Below are 18,746 nucleotides of genomic sequence, written 5' to 3' on the forward strand. Positions count from 1 at the left end.
CTACAAATACAGTTAGTTCTGCTGTAACGTGTCTTTCATTAATGCAAATTGGCTGTATTGTGTTTGGTGAATTGGGAGCTCTGTTTCTAAAAGGCGAACTTGTAAATCATGTGTTGGCTAGAACCAAGTTAGGTCACCAGCACTTTGTGTTATTTGTATTGCACAATTTTTGTACAGTGTGGGGTCGCACGAGGACTGAACTATTGCATTATAGGAATGACTACATCATGAGCAACAGAATGACTCGAGAGAGTAGGACCCCTTTAAAAATCAACAAGGTTGTCTTTGTGTTGAACCCCAGGAGATGGGAGAGATAATAAATGAATATTTTGCATTAATTTTTATGGAGAAAGAAATCAAGGCTTGAGAACTCATGAAAGTAAATATTGATGTTTTGAAAACAGTTCACATTCAAGAAGAGGAAGTGCTGGATGTATCAGAAAACATAAAGGTGGATAAATCTCTCGGACCTGATTGAGTGTATTCCAAGGGAGCACATTGTGGGACCCCTTGCAAAAATATTTGTATTATCTACAACCATGAATGAGGGCTGGACAACTGGTGGCTGGCTAATATTGTGCCTTTATTTAAGAAGGGCTATAAGGAGAAGCTAGGGAACTGTGGACCTATGAGTCTGATATGGGTGGTAGATAAGTTGTTGGAGTTGATTCTGAAAGCTAGAATTTACATGCATTTGTAGAAGTAAGGAATGATTAGGGAAAATCAGTATGGTTTTGTGTGAGGGTACTTGATTGAGGGCAGAGCAGTAGGTGTGATTGACTTGATGGTAGGAGACAGAGGGTGGTGGTGGAGGAGGATAGTTTTTCAGACTGGAGGCCTTTGGCCAGCAATGTTCCACAGGGATTGATATGGGGGCCAAGGGTGTGTTGCTGGAAAAACACAGGAGGTCAGGCAGCATCCAAGGAGCAGGAGAATCAACATTTCAGGCATAAGCCCTTCATTAGGAATGACCAGTCTGGAATACTGTCTGCAGTTTTGGTCACCCAGTTTTGGAAGGAAATTATTATCTTGGAGAAGGTTCAGAAGAAATTTACCAAGATGTTGCCAGGAATGGAGAGTTTGAATTAGCTAAATAGGCATGATACACTGAAATTTTTCACCTGAGGTTAAGGAGGATTTGCGGGTGACTGTATAGATGTTTGTAAAATCATAAGTGGCATATTTGAGGTGAGTAGCAAAAGTCTTTTCACTAAGGTGGCAGAGTTCAAAACTAGTGGGCATACTCTTAAAGTGAGAGGGCGAAAAGTTAAAAAAGGACATGAGAGGCATCATTTTTACACACAAGGGTTTATGTGTGAAATGAACTTCACGAGGAAGTGGTGGATGTGGGCACAGATAGAACATTTAAGACATTCTGGATAAGTGCATGAATAGGAAAGGTTTGGAGTGATATGGGCTAGGCGCAGACAGATGGGACTAGTTTATTTTGGGATTATGTTTGGCATAGACTGGTTGGACCAAAGGGTTTCTTTTCATGCTGTATGACCCTATGACTCTATAAGAAGACTAAAACTTACACAATATTCAAAATGTTGTCTCACAAATGTCCTGGAAAGTTGAAGTATGACGTCCTTAATTTTATGTTCAGTTGCTCTTGTAATAAAGGATGACATCCTATTAGCCTCGATAACTTGCTGTAACTGCATATAGTTTCATGCACTAATATACTTAGTTCCTTCTGCACCTTTGAATTTCGCACTTGTTCTCCATTTAATTAACATTGTTTTTTGTTCTCCTGCCAAAATGAACAACTTCATATTTTATATGTACTCCAAATACTGCCAAATATCTGCCCATTCAATGAATCTTTGTCTATCAAATCGCAATCTCCTTCTGTCATTTTCATAACATTTTTCTACTTGTGAATTTAGCTACTGTGCCTTTGTTCCCTTCATCTAAGTCATTGACATAAACTTGAGCAACTGAGTCTTAGCACAGATCATTATGGGCCTCCACTTGTCACATCCTGTCAATTAGACAAAGATCCATTTATCCATACTTGTTTTCTGCCAACCAGCCAATCTTCTGTACATGCTAATATGCTACCACTTGACCATGATACTTTATGTCCCATGATGACATTTGTTGTGACAATGATCAAACACACTTTTGTCAAAATCGTCTGTGTATGAAACCAGTCCTCTACTTCTGCTCATCAAAGTTAAAATCTGGCTGTTATTCTGGAGTAAATGTGCTTCATGGTTATCACAGTTAACTACAATCATTTTCAAGGGAGATCCAGTGGATGTAGTGTACCTGGACTTTCAGAAAGCTTTTGATAAAGTCCCACACAAGAGGTTAGTGAGTAAAATTAGGGTGCACGGGATTGGGGGCAAAGTACTAGATTGGATAGAGAATTGGTTGGCTAATAGGAAACAAAGGGTAGTGATTAACGGCTCCATTTCGAAATGGCAGGCAGTGACCAGTGGGGTACCGCAGGGATCCGTGCTGGGACTGCAGCTTTTTACAATATATGTAAATGATATAGAAGATGGTATCAGCAATAACATGAGCAAATTTGCTGATGACACAAAGCTAGGTGGTAGGGTGAAATGTGATGAGGATGTTAGGGGATTACAGGGTGACCTGGACAAGTTAGGTGAGTGGGCAGATGCATGGCAGATGCAGTTTAATGTGGATAAATGTCTGGTTATCCACTTTGGTGGCAAGAACAGGAAGGCAGATTACTACCTCAATGGTATCAAATTAGGTAAAGGGGCTGTTCAGAGAGATCTGGGTGTTCTTGTCCACCAGTCAATGAAGGCAAGCATGCAGGTACAGCAGGTCGTGAAGAAGGCTAATAGCATGCTGGCCTTCATAACAAGAGGGATTGAGTATAGAAGCAAAGAGGTGCTTCTGCAGCTGTACAGGGCCCTGATGAGACCACACCTGGAGTACTGTGTACAGTTCTGGTCTCCAAATTTGAGGAAAGACATTCTGGCTATTGAGGGAGTGCAGCGTAGGTTCACGAGGTCAATTCCTGGAATGGCAGGATTGCCTTACACGGAAAGACTGAAGCGATTGGGCTTGTATACCCTTGAGTTTAGAAGACTGAGAGGGGATCTGATTGAAACGTATAGGATTATGAAAGGACTGGACACTCTGGCAGGAGGGAACATATTTCCGTTGATGGGGGAGTGCCGAACCAGAGGACACAACTTAAAAATACGGGGTAGACCATTTAGGACAGAGATGAGGAGAAACTACTTCACCCAGAGAGTGGTGGCTGTGTGGAATGCTCTGCCCCAGAGGGCAGTGGAGGCCCAGTCTCTGGATTCATTTAAGAAAGAATTGGATAGAGCTCTTAAAGATAGTGGAGTCAAGGGTTATGGAGATAAGGCTGGAACAGGATACTGATTAGGAATGATCAGCCATGATCATATTGAATGGCGGTGCAGGCTCGAAGGGCAGAATGGCCTACTCCTGCATCTATTGTCTATTGTCTATAAAAACCTGCTGTGTTTAATGTGTAACGATACAATTTCTGGACTTCTGAATGAGATTGGTATGGGTGCACTTATGAAGAGTGAACCTTGTGTCTTGATACTATACTTGAAGTATTATAACCTCTGTTGAGTATTATGGGCTTTATGAACATTTAAGATAAGGATTATTCTCACTGCATGTTAATTTGGTTGCTTGACTGCCTCAATGTGCCACATTATTAATCTCTTAAGAACTAGTTTGTTAATGTATTGTGTTCTTGAAGTCAATGGTCTTGGAGGAAAAGATTCGTAATGTAGTAATAATTTGAGTGGTTGAGGTAAATAATATTGCATGTAATTAAATAAATGCATGAGGCAGCATGGAATCGAAGAATATCTTGTGAATTGAAGTAAGGTGAGTGAAGGCTTCTGTGTTGCGTGGGCAGCACGGTGGCTCAGTGGTTAGCACTGCTGCCTCACAACGCCAGGGAACTGGGTTCGCTTCCAACGTCGGGTAATTGTCAGTGTGGAACTTGCACGTTTTCCCTGTGTCTGTGTGGGTTTCCTCTGGGTGCTCTGGTTTCCCACAATCCAAAGTTGTGCAGTTTAGGTGAAGTGGCCATGATAAATTGCCCATATTGTAGGTTATTAATCAGGGGTAAATGCAGGGGATGGATCTGCGTTGGTTACTCTTTGGAGTGTTGGTGTGGACTTGTTGAGCCGAAAGGCCTGTTTCCATACTGTAGGAATTCTAATTCTAATAGACTTATTGGTCTAAAAGACATGTTTAACTACAACACAATTCTACGCAGTTGTGCAAAATATTGCTTGAAAATAAGGGAAGACAAATTGACTCTATTTTATTTTCAACCAGTTATCCCGAGACTGTCGAGCCGAGATTCAGCGAATTCTTCATCAACGAGCTTTGGATGTGAAATTGGAGCCTGCATTGCAAGAACGTTGCATCATAGATCTCGGGAAATGGTGCAGTGAAAAGACCGATCCTGGGCAGGTAACAGCAGCCTGAATGGTACTCATCTGCATTATCATGATGTGAGCCAGAGGGTTAAGTCTGCTGGGGGGAGTTGCAGTTGTAATACTAACTAGGTATTGAACTGGCTTCAGTCTCATTGCTCAGAGGAACTGCAAAGTTCATTTGGCAAAAGTAACTGCAAGTATAGCAAACTTACTATTCCTCATACTTGGTTGCATTTATGTTTTGTTTTAATTCACTCATGGGACATAGGCATCACTGTCACAGCCTGCATTTATTGCCTGTCCCTGGTTGCCCTTAGAGATGGTGAGAACTGCAGATGCTGGAGAGTCAGAGTGGATCTGGAACAAGCACAGCAGGTCAAGCAGCATCAGAGAAGAAAGGGAATTGATGTTTCAGGTTGGAACCTTTCATTAGGACTCTTGAGATTGCCCTTAAGAATGTGGTGGTGAGCTGTCTTCTTGAACCTCAGCAGTCCATCTAGTGTAGTGAGACCCATAATGCCGTTAGAAAATTCCAGGATTTTGACCACAGCAATGAAGGACCCATGATATATTTCCAAGTCAGAATGGAGAGCAGCTTGCAGGTGATGCTGTTCCCATGTATCCACTGCCTCCCCTCCTCCTAGTTTGGAGGTGGTTGTGGGTTTGGAAGGTGCTGTCTAAGGATCTTTGGCGAGTTTCTGCAGTTCATCTTGTAGGTAGTATGCACTATTGCTACTGTGCATCAGGGTGAATGTGGTGCTTATCACATGGACTATTTTGTCCGTGATGATGTCAAACTTTTTGAGTGTTGTTGGAACTGCACCCATCCAGCAAGTGGGCAGTGTTCCATCACACTCCTGACTTGTGCCTTGTAGATGGTTGATAGACTTCAGAATGTCAGGAGGTGAGTTACTTGCTGCAATATTCCCAGCCTTTCATTTGCTCTTATAACCACTGTATTTATATGGCAAGTACAGTTGAGCCTCTGGTCAGTGGTATTCCCAAGGATTTGATAGTGGGGGATTCCGTGAAGGTAACACCATTGATTGTGAGGAGGTGGTTGTTAAATTGTTTCTTATTGGAGATGGTCATTGCCTGACATTGGTGTGGCGTGAATGTTACTTGCCACTTGTCAACCCAATCTTGGATCTCCTTGAGGTATTGCTGCATTTGGACATGGACTTCCTTTATATTTGAGGAAACATTGTACAGTAATTGGTGAACATCCCCACTTCTGACCTAATAATGGGTGGAAGGTCATTTCGCATTGCATTATGCTTGTAGTTGTGAAGGCAGTATGCCTTAGACATCTCTGGGTCGTGATGATAGTACAACCAGCATCTTACTGATGCACTTTCAACTTGGGTTTGTTTGGAGCTGATAAATGACAAACACATTTTGAATGGAATGCTTGGGGAAATAGGGGTTTGAATTCAGCCAAATGTGCATTCATACAGTTTATAAGACATGCTTGCTAAGCCAATGTATGTGACTCAGTTAGAAAGGGATCCACATGCAGGCTGTCTGTGGAACTCTTGCTGCCTGTTTCCCAGTGTTACTGTTGCATCTGGAATGGGCACAAGGCCAGTATTTGTCTTAATTTGTTCATTAAATGATGGTCATTCCTGGTTTGCATTGCTTTGTTTTTAGGAACTCGAGTGTCTCCAAGATCATCTTGATGATTTAGCAGTGGATTGTCGGGATATTGTGGGTAATCTGACAGAACTGGAGTCAGAGGTGAGTGAGACCAGCTGCAAGTAACTTGGAAAGTGAGCATATAATTCCAGACTCAGCCACAAGAGAAATATCCTTTCCATGCTCTCCTTGTCAAGACCAGATTGATCTAATTGTAATGGAAACACTATATTCTGAGACTTTTACAATTAATTTTCTATAGCTATTGCCAAACATATTGGTGTGATTAGTATTAACTTGTAACTTTCTTCTGTATATTCGAAATCCACTCTCCATTTTGGAGTGAATGGTTAAAAATTTCTAGGTTCTCCCCGGACAGATGCTCCACCCACTCACTCCCCCCCCCTCCCTCAGCTCATGTAGGCTGTATCACAAACTGTCTCTTGCACTGTTTCTCTCTGGCTCTTGTGGTAACTGTTTCTTTCTGTTTTGACTATTTGGACAGGTTCTGCTTTGTTTGAGAAGCCTTCCTAAAGCACTGAAGTCGTCATCTGAGAATGGATGATGGCATTTTTATAATATTTTAATTAGCATCAGCAACAAAGCATGTCTTTACACAAGTTAATTAGCTACATTCTCAGCTCAGTTTTACCCTTTCTGTTGTTTGAGAAACCTGGCTAATGAGTTCTCTGCAGTTATCCATCAACTTATTGTTCACTGATCTGTGTACACATTGGGGTTTTTACAGTTCCACATTCTGCAAGATTACCCAAATTGGCAGTCTGGTGAATGGGACTTATGACATCTTTTTGCTGTTTAATCTCTCTTGAGATGAGGCATATCAAAACTATCACTTAAGGTTGAGAAGTTTTGGAACTTTGTTCCTCAAATGGCAGTGGAAACAGAGTCTTTGAATATTTTTAAAAAGATGGTAGATTGGTTCTTGATGAGTAAGAGAGGGAATGTTTATTGGGTAGTTAGGAATGTGGAGTGATCAGCTATATTTAATAGCCCAATTAGCTGAGTGGCCTACTTCTCCTGTGTTCATCTCTTGCATGATAATGGCAACCCTGATGAAATAATTGCTGACTTTATATCACGCAAACCCATGAATGGCGACCAATCAACCTCAGGATATTCTGGAAGGAGACATTATCTCAAAAGTTTGAACAGTTGAAACGTGCAATGTCTTACTGCTACTTTGCAGTAAATATATAAGTTGTCTTGTCCATGAACTGAAAGATGCTGTTGAGCCAAAAATATGCTTTGACTATCACAAATGGAGGATGTGACGTGAGTGTGATGCTACATCCGGGCTATTTGTCCCAATGACTGACAAATTAAATCAAATGAAATATCCTTTAGGGCGTTTGCAGTGGCCAATATGCTGATCGTGCTCAACCAGCCATGCCTGCAAACTTGAGAGCACCATGTCCAACATTGTATATGATTTTGCCATTGGGCAGCATTTACTAAATGAACCTGACAACTAAGAATTACATCGAAAATCAATTTAAGATTCAGTTGGGCTTGCAATGTGATATATTGGCATGAGGTAGGAGCTACATATTGTTACGATATGGGGTAAACTCTCCTGCTTAATTTAAAAGCAGCACACAGAAAAGATTTCATGTGTAATCTGTAAATATTCGAGTGACCAAGAGCTATGTCAAGTAAAAATTAACAACTTTGTCTTAAAGTATAACAGAGAATAATTAACTCACCACTATTTACAACTTCTTTCTCTAACCTATCTTTTACCTTGCCTTCGAACATAGAACATAGAACAATACAGCACAGAACAGGCCCTTCGGCCCACGATGTTGTGCCGAACATTTGTCCTAGCTTTAGCACCCATCCATGTACCTATCCAATTGCCGCTTTAAGGTCACCAATGATTCTGACTCTGCCACTCCCACAGGCAGCGCATTCCATGCCCCCATCACTCTCTGGATAAAGAACCTACCCCTGACATCCCCCCCATACCTTCCACCCTTCACCTTAAATTTATGTTCCCTTGTAACACTCTGTTGTACCCGAGGAAAAAGTCTCTGACTGTCTACTCTATCTATTCCTCTGATCATCTTATAAACCTCTATCAAGTCACCCCTCATCCTTCTCCGTTCCAATGAGAAAAGGCCGAGAACTCTCAGCCTATCCTCGTACGACCTACTCTCCATTCCAGGCAACATCCTGGTAAATCTTCTCTGCACCCTCTCCAAAGCTTCCACATCTTTCCTAAAGTGAGGCGACCAGAAGTGCACACAGTTCCCTTCTATAATACTAGTCCGATTAAACTCCCAATTAAGATTTACAAAATCAACACTTCTTATCTCAAAACCGGGCAACTGTAGGTTCTTGTCTTCGAATCATCCTGTGTTGCCTTTTCTCCTTGTTAGGAATTTCTGCGTCACAGGTTACTGACCGCAAAGATACTTTTTAGAGTTTTTTTTTCAAGCAGTCTGTTACATGTGAGGACTCGGTAATTCTCCTCTTAACTGTTCAATTTTCCCCTGGTCTTGTACCCCAGCGCATTGGATTGTGTCATTGGCTTTTAAGATTGTCAAATATACTCAATTCAAACTTGATTGGAAATTGGTACTTTTTTCAGGGTACAATTTAAACTGATTGGCCAAATTTGAATTTGTTTTTGTTTCCGGGCAACAAACTAAGAGTTGTTTGACCCAGTGTGACGTTGTTGTCTTAGTGAGAATCATTGGTGATGTGTCTGGTAGTTCTGCTGCTTTTAACTCTCTTAAAGGCATATCCACATCTTCATATTAATGTACAAGACTCTGTTATACATAAACAAAAGAGAATAGTCTATATATTACAACATTTTCATTGAGTGAAAGCCTGTGGAAATTGTTGATCTCTGCTGCATTTCCCATGGCTATGTCCTGGCCAGAATCGATCTAACTCGCCTGAGTTTCTTCAGCTAACTCAGGTTGACAACTATGTTTGTATTGCATCTCCATACTAGCCATGGTCCAATCAATCGGCACCCTCTTCTCATGCAATATAAATTGATGTTCTCTTTCCAAGTTTGTGTCTACTGTGTCAGTGCTAATGAGGCAAAGAAATAAAGACTTTTTTTCTCCATTCCCTATTGTTCTTGGTAATTAGATTGTTTTAATTTTCCTCTAGTTACATAATTTTAGGAACTTAAACTGAATAGGCTACTCAGCCCCTCTATCCCACTCTGCCTTTAATAAGATCAGGGCTGATCTCTCTTTGTTTTGAATTCCAGATCCGCATCTATCCCAAAAACCTTTGATTCCCTTGTCCAATAAGAATATATCTACTTTTGCCTTGAAAATATTCTTTGATTCTACCTCCACTACCTTCTGAGACAGTTCCAAACTTGCGCAATCATCCAAGAAAAGAAATTTAGTTAATTTCTGTCCTAGTAGGACAACCCCTTTTTTTTAAACAGATGCCCTCTACTGCTGTCCCAGAGCACCTAGACGCCTCTGCGCTTCAGAAATCTTCAGTTTTCCACTTAAGCAATTTTCTACTTTTGTAATTCTACCTGCCAAAGTGTACAACTTCGCATTTTCTCACATTATGTTCCATCTGCCAGATATTTGTCCATTCTTTTGTTCTGTTCACCACGCAGTTGTACGTTCTGTCTTTGTGCTACCTGCAAATGTAGCAATTATATCTTCTCTCCTTTCATTTAAGACCATTCATTGCAACCTACCAATTGGAAAAAGTCCCATTTTATGCATATTGTTTTCTGGAATCACCCCAATCTTGTATCTAGTGCTAGTATGTTACCTCTTAAACCATAAGTTCCTTAGTTTGTGTAGTAATTTTTTATGTGTCAACTCATCATCAAATGCCTTCTGAAAATTCAAGTACAATATGTGGATGAGCTCTCATTTTTCCATAGCACATGTTCCTACTTCAAAAATCTCTGCTAAGTTGTCAAATGTTATTTTCCTTCACAACTATGCTGCCAGGAATTATGAAGGGGAAATCATGCTTGACTAATCTTCTTGAATTTTTTGAGGATGTAACTTTGAAGATGGATGAGGGAGATCCAGTAGATGTAGTGTACCTGGACTTTCAGAAAGCTTTTGATAAAGTCCCACATAGGAGGTTAGTGAGCAAAATTAGGGCGCATGGTATTGAGGGCAAAGTACTAGACCGGATTGAAAATTGGTTGGCTGATAGGAAACAAAGAGTAGTGATAAACGGCTCCATTTCAGAATGGCAGGCAGTGACCAGTGGGGTACCGCAGGGATCCGTGCTGGGACCGCAGCTTTTTACACTATATGTTAATGATATAGAAGATGGTATCAGCAAATTTGCTGAAGATACTAAGCTGGGTGGCAGGGTGAAATGTGATGAGGATGTTAGGAGATTACAGGGTGACCTGGACAAGTTAGGTGAGTGGGCAGATGCATGGCAGATGCAGTTTAATGTGGATAAATGTATGGTTATCCACTTTGGTGGCAAGAACACGAAGGCAGATTACTACCTAAATGGAATCAATTTAGGTAGAGGGGCAGTACAGAGAGATCTGGGTGTTCTTATACACCAGTCAATGAAGGTAAGCATGCAGGTACAGCAGGTAGTGAAGAAGGCTAATAGCATGCTGGCCCTCATAACAAGAGGAGTTGAGTATAGAAGCAAAGAGGTGCTTCTGCAGCTGTACAGGGCCCTGGTGAGACCGTACCTGGAGTACTGTGTGCAGTTCTGGTCTCCAAATTTGAGGAAAGGCATTCTGGCTATTGAGGGAGTGCAGCGTAGGTTCACGAGGTCAATTCCTGGAATGGCGGGATTACCTTACGCTGAAAGACTGGAGCGACTTGGCTTGTAGAAGACTGAGAGGGGATCTGATTGAGACATATAAGATTATTAAAGGATTGGACACTCTGGAGGCAGGAAACATGTTTCCGCTGATGGGTGAGTGCCGAACCAGAGGATACAGCTTAAAAATACGGGGTAGACCATTTAGGACAGAGATGAGGAGACACTTCTTCACCCAGAGTGGTGGCTGTGTGGAATGCTCTGCCCCAGAGGGCAGTGGAGGTGTCTCTGGATTCATTTAAGAAAGAGTTGGATAGAGCTCTCAAGGATGGTGGAATCAAGGGTTACGGAGATAAGGCAGGAACAGGATACTGATTAGGAATGATCAGCCATGATCAGATTGAATGGCGGTGCAGGCTCGAAGGGCAGAATGGCCTACTCCTGCACCTATTATCTATTGTCTCAGTAGCCAGAATGTCTTTCCTCAAATTTGGAGACTAGAACTGCACACAGTACTCCAGGTATGGTCTCACCAGGGCCTAGAATTGTTTCAGTGCCCAGCTATAAGTTCCATTATGACTTAATTCTAAAAGGTTCTGCATGATAGGCATCACGTTGATTGGCCTGTAGTTTCCTGTATGTTGCTTCCCTTTTTTCTCGAATAGATCAGTTACAGTTCTTAATTTCCAGTCTCAAACAGCCCTTCTAAAATCTGGACCATTTCAGAAAATTAACATCCTCCATCTTTTTGTAAAATCCTAAGGTAAAGTCCATTACGATATGTGGACTTGTCAGCCTGCAGTTTGCTTAATACAACAGTCAAAATTTCAAGTTATTTGCTTTCATCTCCTGATTTACACTTGTTACTGGAATAGTTCTGTATCCTCTGCAGTGAAGATAGAAGCAAGATACTTGTTATTCTGCTTACTTTCTTCAACTATCATTTATTCCCCATTCTCATAATCCAGATGATTAATACTCATTTTACAGAAATTTAAAAAGAAGAAACAGTTAATAGAAACCCTTGCTATCCGTTTGTGCATTTGTAGCTAGCTTTCTTCTCATATTCTGATTTCATCCTTCTGATTAATGTTTTGGTCATTCTCTGCCATTCCTTACATTCTGACCAAGCATCTAATCTATCACTCATCTTCACAAAATAATGAACTGTTTCTTTAAGTTTGATGCTTCCCCTAATAACTACAGTTAACCATGAATGGTGGGTTCTCCTCTTAAGTTTTACTTGTAATGGAAATATACTATTTTGAAATATTCTTTAAATGTCTGCCACTGCTTTGCTGTTGACCTGTGGGTTCGCTTTTTTATTTTAAAGACCAATCTTAGACCCACTCCTCTTCATTTCAAAGTGGTTTTGATGTTTAATCATGTTGTGTTCACTGCTGCCTTGGGGTACCTTAACTCTGAGTTTGTTAGTTAATCCTGTCACATTACAGAAAAATCAAATAGTTGATTCCAGAATGTCCCTTGGAAAAAATATCGAAAGCATTCTGTGAATGCCTGATCCAGGCTACCATTGCTCATCTGATTTTTCCAGTTCATATGTCAGTTAAAATCACCTGTGACCTGTGATTACTGCTGTCCCTTTATCTCAAGCACCCAATATTTCTTTTCCCATACTTACTCCTACATTGTTGTTTCTGTTGTCGGGGTTTTTGAAACACCCCTACTTTTCCTCATCTCTCCCCAAAGCAATTCTACATCTTAATTTCCTGAACCAAGATTAACTCCTTAACTGTTACACCAATGTCATCCTTGATTGATCATCCTTTGCTTCTACCTAGCTTCTTATTCTTCTTGAATTCCTTGTCATCATGCCCCATGTCTGTGTAATGGCTTTCTTTATTTCTCTGTATCATTTATTATGTGGAGGTGCCGGTATTGGACTTTATCACTTTGTTATCAATCAGTTTCATGCCACGTGTTTATATAGCCTTTAGTTTTGTCTTTTTATTATCTTTATAACATTGACTCTTGACTGTGGTGTATTCTGAGGTTTATTCTCTCTATCTCATTCTGCAATTCTCTGACCTTCATTTTTCATTAAAAGAATCCAAACAAGCTTTCCTTCTTTGCTAAGAACCTCAATAGCCACGAGTACAGAACAACTTTGGTTATCCAAACATCAATTATCTGAATTTCGGATTATCCGACCAAGATCTCAAGGGCGCTGTACATGTATTTCAATTGAAGTAGGAAAATTGTATTCCTCATCCAGTTAATGCATCATGTTGTAAATTTGAACAGGAATGTAGATGCAAGTATGCTTTAATAAATAATTAACTTCAAATATATACTTGAGACATGTTGTTATAGTTAAGTCTTAGACACTTTATAAAAAATCTGTCCGATACTTATTCTTCCCGAGGACAAAGGTTTGTGACTGGGAACACGCGAGAACAGCATAGGTGCAAACCCAAGCTGTGTTCTCTGGCAGCAAGATTCCCTCTCAACATTGACTTGCTCCATTTTGCAAACCCAACAATGTTTTTTCCTCAGTTCATTCTCTGGAGAGTTAAGTCAAAAAAAAAATGTGCTCATACTATTAGCTTCCATTGCTTTTTCCTCTCGTTATCCCATGACTAATCTTTTGTTTTTCTAAACAAAAAGTAGTTCACTATCTTGCAGCTGACAAGAAAATTTAATGGAACTTTTCATGAGGGAGAGCTGAGGTCAGCAAAAAAAACATCTTTTCCCCCCCCCATGTGTTCCCCCTGTATTTTGCACTTCTCTCTCTCTAAGAGCTTAGCAGTTGCTGAGAAGGGAGGGACAGCACTTGGTTAATCTGGACAGTAGGACGACACCGAACAGAAAGATGCCAGCTGCTATTGAGGACCAGGATAACACCAAGGAAAATGTCAGTGAAAAATTTCACAGGCTTCAGTGAAACTCTAGCCAAAAAGTGATTTTATTTGTAAAATATCATGAATTTTTAAGCAATATCCAGTATTTGTATGCATTTTATCAATTGAATGAAATAAAAACTCTATAAACCTGTTTTTTAACATAATTATGTTCAGTATGGCTTTCTTTGTATATGATCAGATCAGTTATCCGAAAAAAATACATCCTGCCCATCTAATTCTGATAATTGAGGTTATTCTCCTCTCATACTACATATAGAATACATGCACTCTGACCTCCAAAGGCACTTGAATAGAAATGTCTCAGGATTCCAGCAGAATAGCAGAACTTGAGTGCTAGTCCAAGACATTCCATAATGTTTCCGTGCTCCCTGCACTATGGGAGGTATGTAAGTGCTGATATTCTTTATGGTTCACCTTCAATCTCCTCCTGAAACAGAAGTGTTCAGAAGAGACTGCATCATCTAGTCTGCCCATAATTCAGAGGCAGGCTGCATTTCTTTTAATCTTAAATGCCCTTGTCTTTCTGTATTTTCTACTAGACGTGAGGAAGTCCTCATCACTTATGAAACAGCAGGTCTGTCTTTCATCAATTAAAAACCTGTCTCACATTCACTCAACGTCCATTCTTTTGGCTATTAATGCAAAGGTGAAGTGACATGAACTGATTTTGTTTCTCTCACCTTGCTTCTAGGATATTCAGATTGAGGCCTTACTCATGAGAGCCTGTGATCCTGTCATTCAGACATACTGTCATGTGAGTAATTGCACAGTGTTTTCCGGATGGATATTAGAAGCGAAAAGTCTGAAAATCGTCACCAGCTGATGCTTGAAGTGTCATAACTAAGCCCTGTACACGTTACGGTGGAAGTAGCAATGCTGTTAAAATGTGGTCGAGTGTGTCCTGTATAGCTATATATCCCTCATCCATTTAATGCATTATTTTGTAAATTTGAACAGGAATGTAGATGCAAGTGTGCTTTAATAAATAATTAATTTCAAAAATATACTTGAGACATGATGTGAGACAGTGTTTGGGTCCGGCACGCTTGTTTCTTGTTTTAAACAGTGATCTCACTGTTCCTTTTACAGGAGTTAGCAGACAATCAGATTGATAGCGGAGACCTGATGGAGTGCTTGGTTCAAAATAAACATCAGAAAGAGATGAATGAGAAGTGTGTAGTTGGTGTCACACACTTCCAGTTGGTGAGATAAATCTTTATCATGAGGCTGTTTAAAGAATAAATGGGATAAGTGAAGCTTTTCTCTTCTAAATGATGCTCATTGCTCTATAACTATGGGTGTTTTTCCTATAGATTATGTGTATGTCAAAAACTTTCCTTTGTTTGTTTGCAACAAATTAACTATTGTTGTGACCTATTTTAACTCGCTTCGCCAGATTGCTTTTCTGCTTCATGGCTGAGTTGCACTTAATACTTATGAGTGCCACTTCCAATTGGTGAATATGAATTCATCAAGTAGTGTAGAATTTAATGTTATCAGAATATGAATCCAGCTCCCACTGTGACATCAGCCTGTGGACGGCTTGCCATTGCATCAAGTCTTAATGTACCTTTAAATGTATTTGTTGTCGACCAATGTTATAAATTCTTAGTGCTTTCACAAGCCATTTTTAGCTTTGAACTGTTTTATTTTCTGTTGTCCTCTATGCTGCTATGATTTTTCTTTACCTAAGTCTGGCCAGTTGTATTGTTTGTTTCTGAAGGATTTGCAGCAATGTATCTTCATTAGTTGTGCACAACGATCAAAGCAGTCACGATTTGACAAGAAATTTAACTCTGTCTCATGAGGTTGGGTTAATTAACACAATGTCAAAGTTAGGAGCTCAGGAAAAGGGGTTTTTATCCAAAAAGTAAACTGCTGGGCTAATGCCAATGAAGATGAGATTTGTGACTCGTCACAGTGTTGCAATTCTTATTTGCCTTGTGCTCCTGGAAGTACCCCAGCGAAGGGTTCTGAGAGGGCAGCATTGCTCATGAGCTGACTGTTCAAAACTTATTCCAAACTTCACCGTTCATGTTAAAAGCTGAGAAAATCTGTCTGCTTTTGATTTGTGTAAAACTAGACTTCTACCTCCTCTTACAGATCCAGATGAAAGATTTCCGCTTTTCCTACAAGTTTAAGATGGCATGTAAAGAAGATGTGTTGAAACTGTGTCCGAACATCAAGAAGAAGTAGGTTGATGCCCTTTCAGAATATTCTCCAACCTGTGCTCACCCCTTGTGTTCATGGAACACTATTTGCTGTACACTGATTCTAGTTTCAACATTATAATTTTAAGGGAAAAGTTTTAATTTTTTGTCCTGATTACCCAGTGAGTCAGGCCCAAGAGAACAGGACTGTCTTGGGCCAAGTACTTGGTCTGTACTGAGATTAATGAATGTCAATTGATACTGAAGTTGACCCTCAATTTTAAAAAATATTCCCTGGATTAAAGTACAGCTGGTGAAGCCAGCATTTATTGGCCATCCTCAGGTACCCTGAGAAGGTAGTAGTTGGTCCCTGAAAGCTGCGATTTCTGTGATAATGGTTCTTTAAGATGCTCTCAGGGAGTGTGTTTGTGTCCATTGTAGCAGCTCTTGAAGCCACTGAGAGCTTACTAGAGGATATCTAAATGTCACTCAAGTTGATACGGGACTAGCTTTCCAAATACACCAGACAAGAATGGACAGCAGGTATTCTTTGTTGAAGATATTAGTGAGTTTTGATGGCTATCCAACAATGTCATGGTGACTTTTACTGTTGCAGAACTTTTAAATGTACATTTAGATTTCCAACTACCATGATGGAGGTTTAATTCATCCTTTGTTATTAGTCCAATACATAATTGTTACACTACCCTGTAGGTACATCTTAGCAGGGAAATGTGGTCTGAATTACCAGTTGAACGTGACCACATCCTTAATTGTGGATAAATTAGGTAAGAATATGATCCCTCTGTGATTGGCCCACAGGCTATTTGACAGTTGTAACAATGACTGAAATCAAACGGTGCTTCTGGAATTCCACATTGCAAAGATCTGACTGAGAAATTTAGCAAACAAGCATTGTGAGAGGAAAATTCTCTCAGAATTCTGAGCCTTCTCCCTCATGATTTTGTACAGGGTGGATGTTGTTATCTGTCTGAGTACCACAGTTCGGAATGACACTCTTCAGGATAACAAGGAACAGCGTGTCTCTATAAAATGTCGGAAACAGCTGCGTGTGGAGGAACTGGAAATGGTAAGTAATGCTTGATACATACGCATTCAATGCCATTGCTTCTTTCTTGTCTTATATTACAAATGAATAGTCTGTTCATATGAAAGCATTCCAAATACTTCCCTGTGAATTTGCTCTTTGTATGAAGATGTATCCTTGAATTTCATGTGGAGTCTTTCAAAGTTGACAATGTTGATGTGATGAGGTAATAACAAAAGAAAAGAAGTAGAATTAGCTTCCTATCCCTGTAGAATAGTATTTGGCCAAATAAATTAACTTATGTTCCTGCCTATTTACCCTGCCTTAGATAATGGAGTTTAAACAAATTGACTCTCAACAGTCAGTTTAATGTCCAGGAGGGTAATCCAAAGTCTTCTCCTAAGCTCCAGATGTGCATCTGAAGGGATTGATTGATAATCGATGTGTATTGGATTTATTGTGTGGGATGAAATCTGATCGTCTCAATTAAGATCATCATGAGAGGTCCTTCTACCTGTGGCTGTGCTCAGAATGTAGAGCTTTCAACACGTTCCTGGCTATTAAGTGTGTGTTTAGAGATGTTTGGGAGAGTACATGAAAGTTTCTCAGATTGCTATTTGTCCAATGGTCTGAGAAATTTCTCGAAGAAGCAGGGGGCTAATGGAAAGTAGGGTGGATTCTTGCCAAGATAATTTACAATGAATTTTCCTAAATGAAGGCAAATTATTTATTTTTATTTATGCTTCTCTCATCCCTCCACAGACTGAGGACATCCGTTTGGACCCTGATCTCTATGTGTCTTGCAGAACAGACATTGAAAAACACTGTCAAAATGTGCCATTTGGAAATGCACAGGTGAGTAACTGAGGAATCAGGGAAACACTGGAAAACAATCTTGAGTTTGAAAAACCAATACAGGAGAAATGGGAACTACCTTCAGTTGTTAGGAACAATGTACCTCTAATTCTTAGGGTGTTCACAAGCCACTTTATTTTGCATGAGAGTATTTGTACGCTATTGTAAGGGAGCTGAGTTGTGTATCACCTGCATATTTGGATTGCTGCACAGCTTAGAAGGGACATTGGTCAAGGGCACAAGTTATTCACTTAGCCTTCACCAATGGTTTTGCTGAGCCATAGTCTGCGTGTTCAGAATCAATTGGTTCTAAAAGTAGTACTTCATGTAAAGCATTGATAATAAGCAAGGTGTATAGCAAGATATTCTGCTTAGTGCACATAAACAAGATGGGTAGTCACACAGCAAATGTTAAATGCAATGAAATGTGAAGTGATGTATTTTATTTGGAAGCATGTGGAGAGCAATGCAATCCAAATGGTAATTTTAAATGTGCTGTAGCGATTAAGAGATCCTGGGATACATACAAAACAATAATTTGAGCCTCAAACATGCTAAAACCTCACAGAAGCATGAGAAAGCAAAAGAGGACAGCAAGCCTCAAGGTAGTAGGTGAAATGATGGAATAATTGGTCTTGAATTTCAGAAAGCCTCTTAAAATAGTGAAGTGTACAGAGGGTATTCCAGAGTTTAGGGCCTAGCCACATTTGGAAAAATCAGTGCATTGAGTATAGGAGTTGTGACGTCATGTTGCATCTGTAAAGGACATTGGTTAGGCCACTTTTGGAATACGGCATTCAGTTCTGATCTCCCTGCTGGAGGAAAGATGTTGTTAGACTTGAAAGGGTTCAGAAAAGATTTACAAGGATATGCTAGGGTTGGAGGTTTTGAGCTAAAGGGGGAGGCTTAATAGGCTGGAGTGAATTTTACCTGAAGTGTCAGAGGCTGAGGAGTAATTGTATAGATGTTTATAAAATCATGAAGGGCATGG

The 18,746-nt window shown here is 40.1% G+C and overlaps 1 protein-coding gene across 2 annotated transcripts in view; it reads left to right on the plus strand.

The window, feature by feature from the left end:
* The window catches only part of glg1a (golgi glycoprotein 1a), a 140,364-nt gene that overhangs the window by 102,421 nt on the left and 19,197 nt on the right, over nucleotides 1-18,746 (plus strand). For both annotated transcript variants that reach the window (XM_072547752.1, XM_072547753.1), the window contains exons 12-18: nucleotides 4,321-4,458; nucleotides 6,075-6,161; nucleotides 14,394-14,456; nucleotides 14,792-14,905; nucleotides 15,806-15,894; nucleotides 16,825-16,942; nucleotides 17,663-17,755. In XM_072547752.1, the coding sequence (XP_072403853.1) occupies nucleotides 4,321-4,458; nucleotides 6,075-6,161; nucleotides 14,394-14,456; nucleotides 14,792-14,905; nucleotides 15,806-15,894; nucleotides 16,825-16,942; nucleotides 17,663-17,755 (702 nt within the window). The remainder of the gene's footprint in view (nucleotides 1-4,320; nucleotides 4,459-6,074; nucleotides 6,162-14,393; nucleotides 14,457-14,791; nucleotides 14,906-15,805; nucleotides 15,895-16,824; nucleotides 16,943-17,662; nucleotides 17,756-18,746) is intronic.

This window comes from Chiloscyllium punctatum, chromosome 26, assembly GCF_047496795.1.
Source record: "Chiloscyllium punctatum isolate Juve2018m chromosome 26, sChiPun1.3, whole genome shotgun sequence".
NCBI classification, from domain to species: Eukaryota; Metazoa; Chordata; class Chondrichthyes; order Orectolobiformes; family Hemiscylliidae; genus Chiloscyllium; species Chiloscyllium punctatum.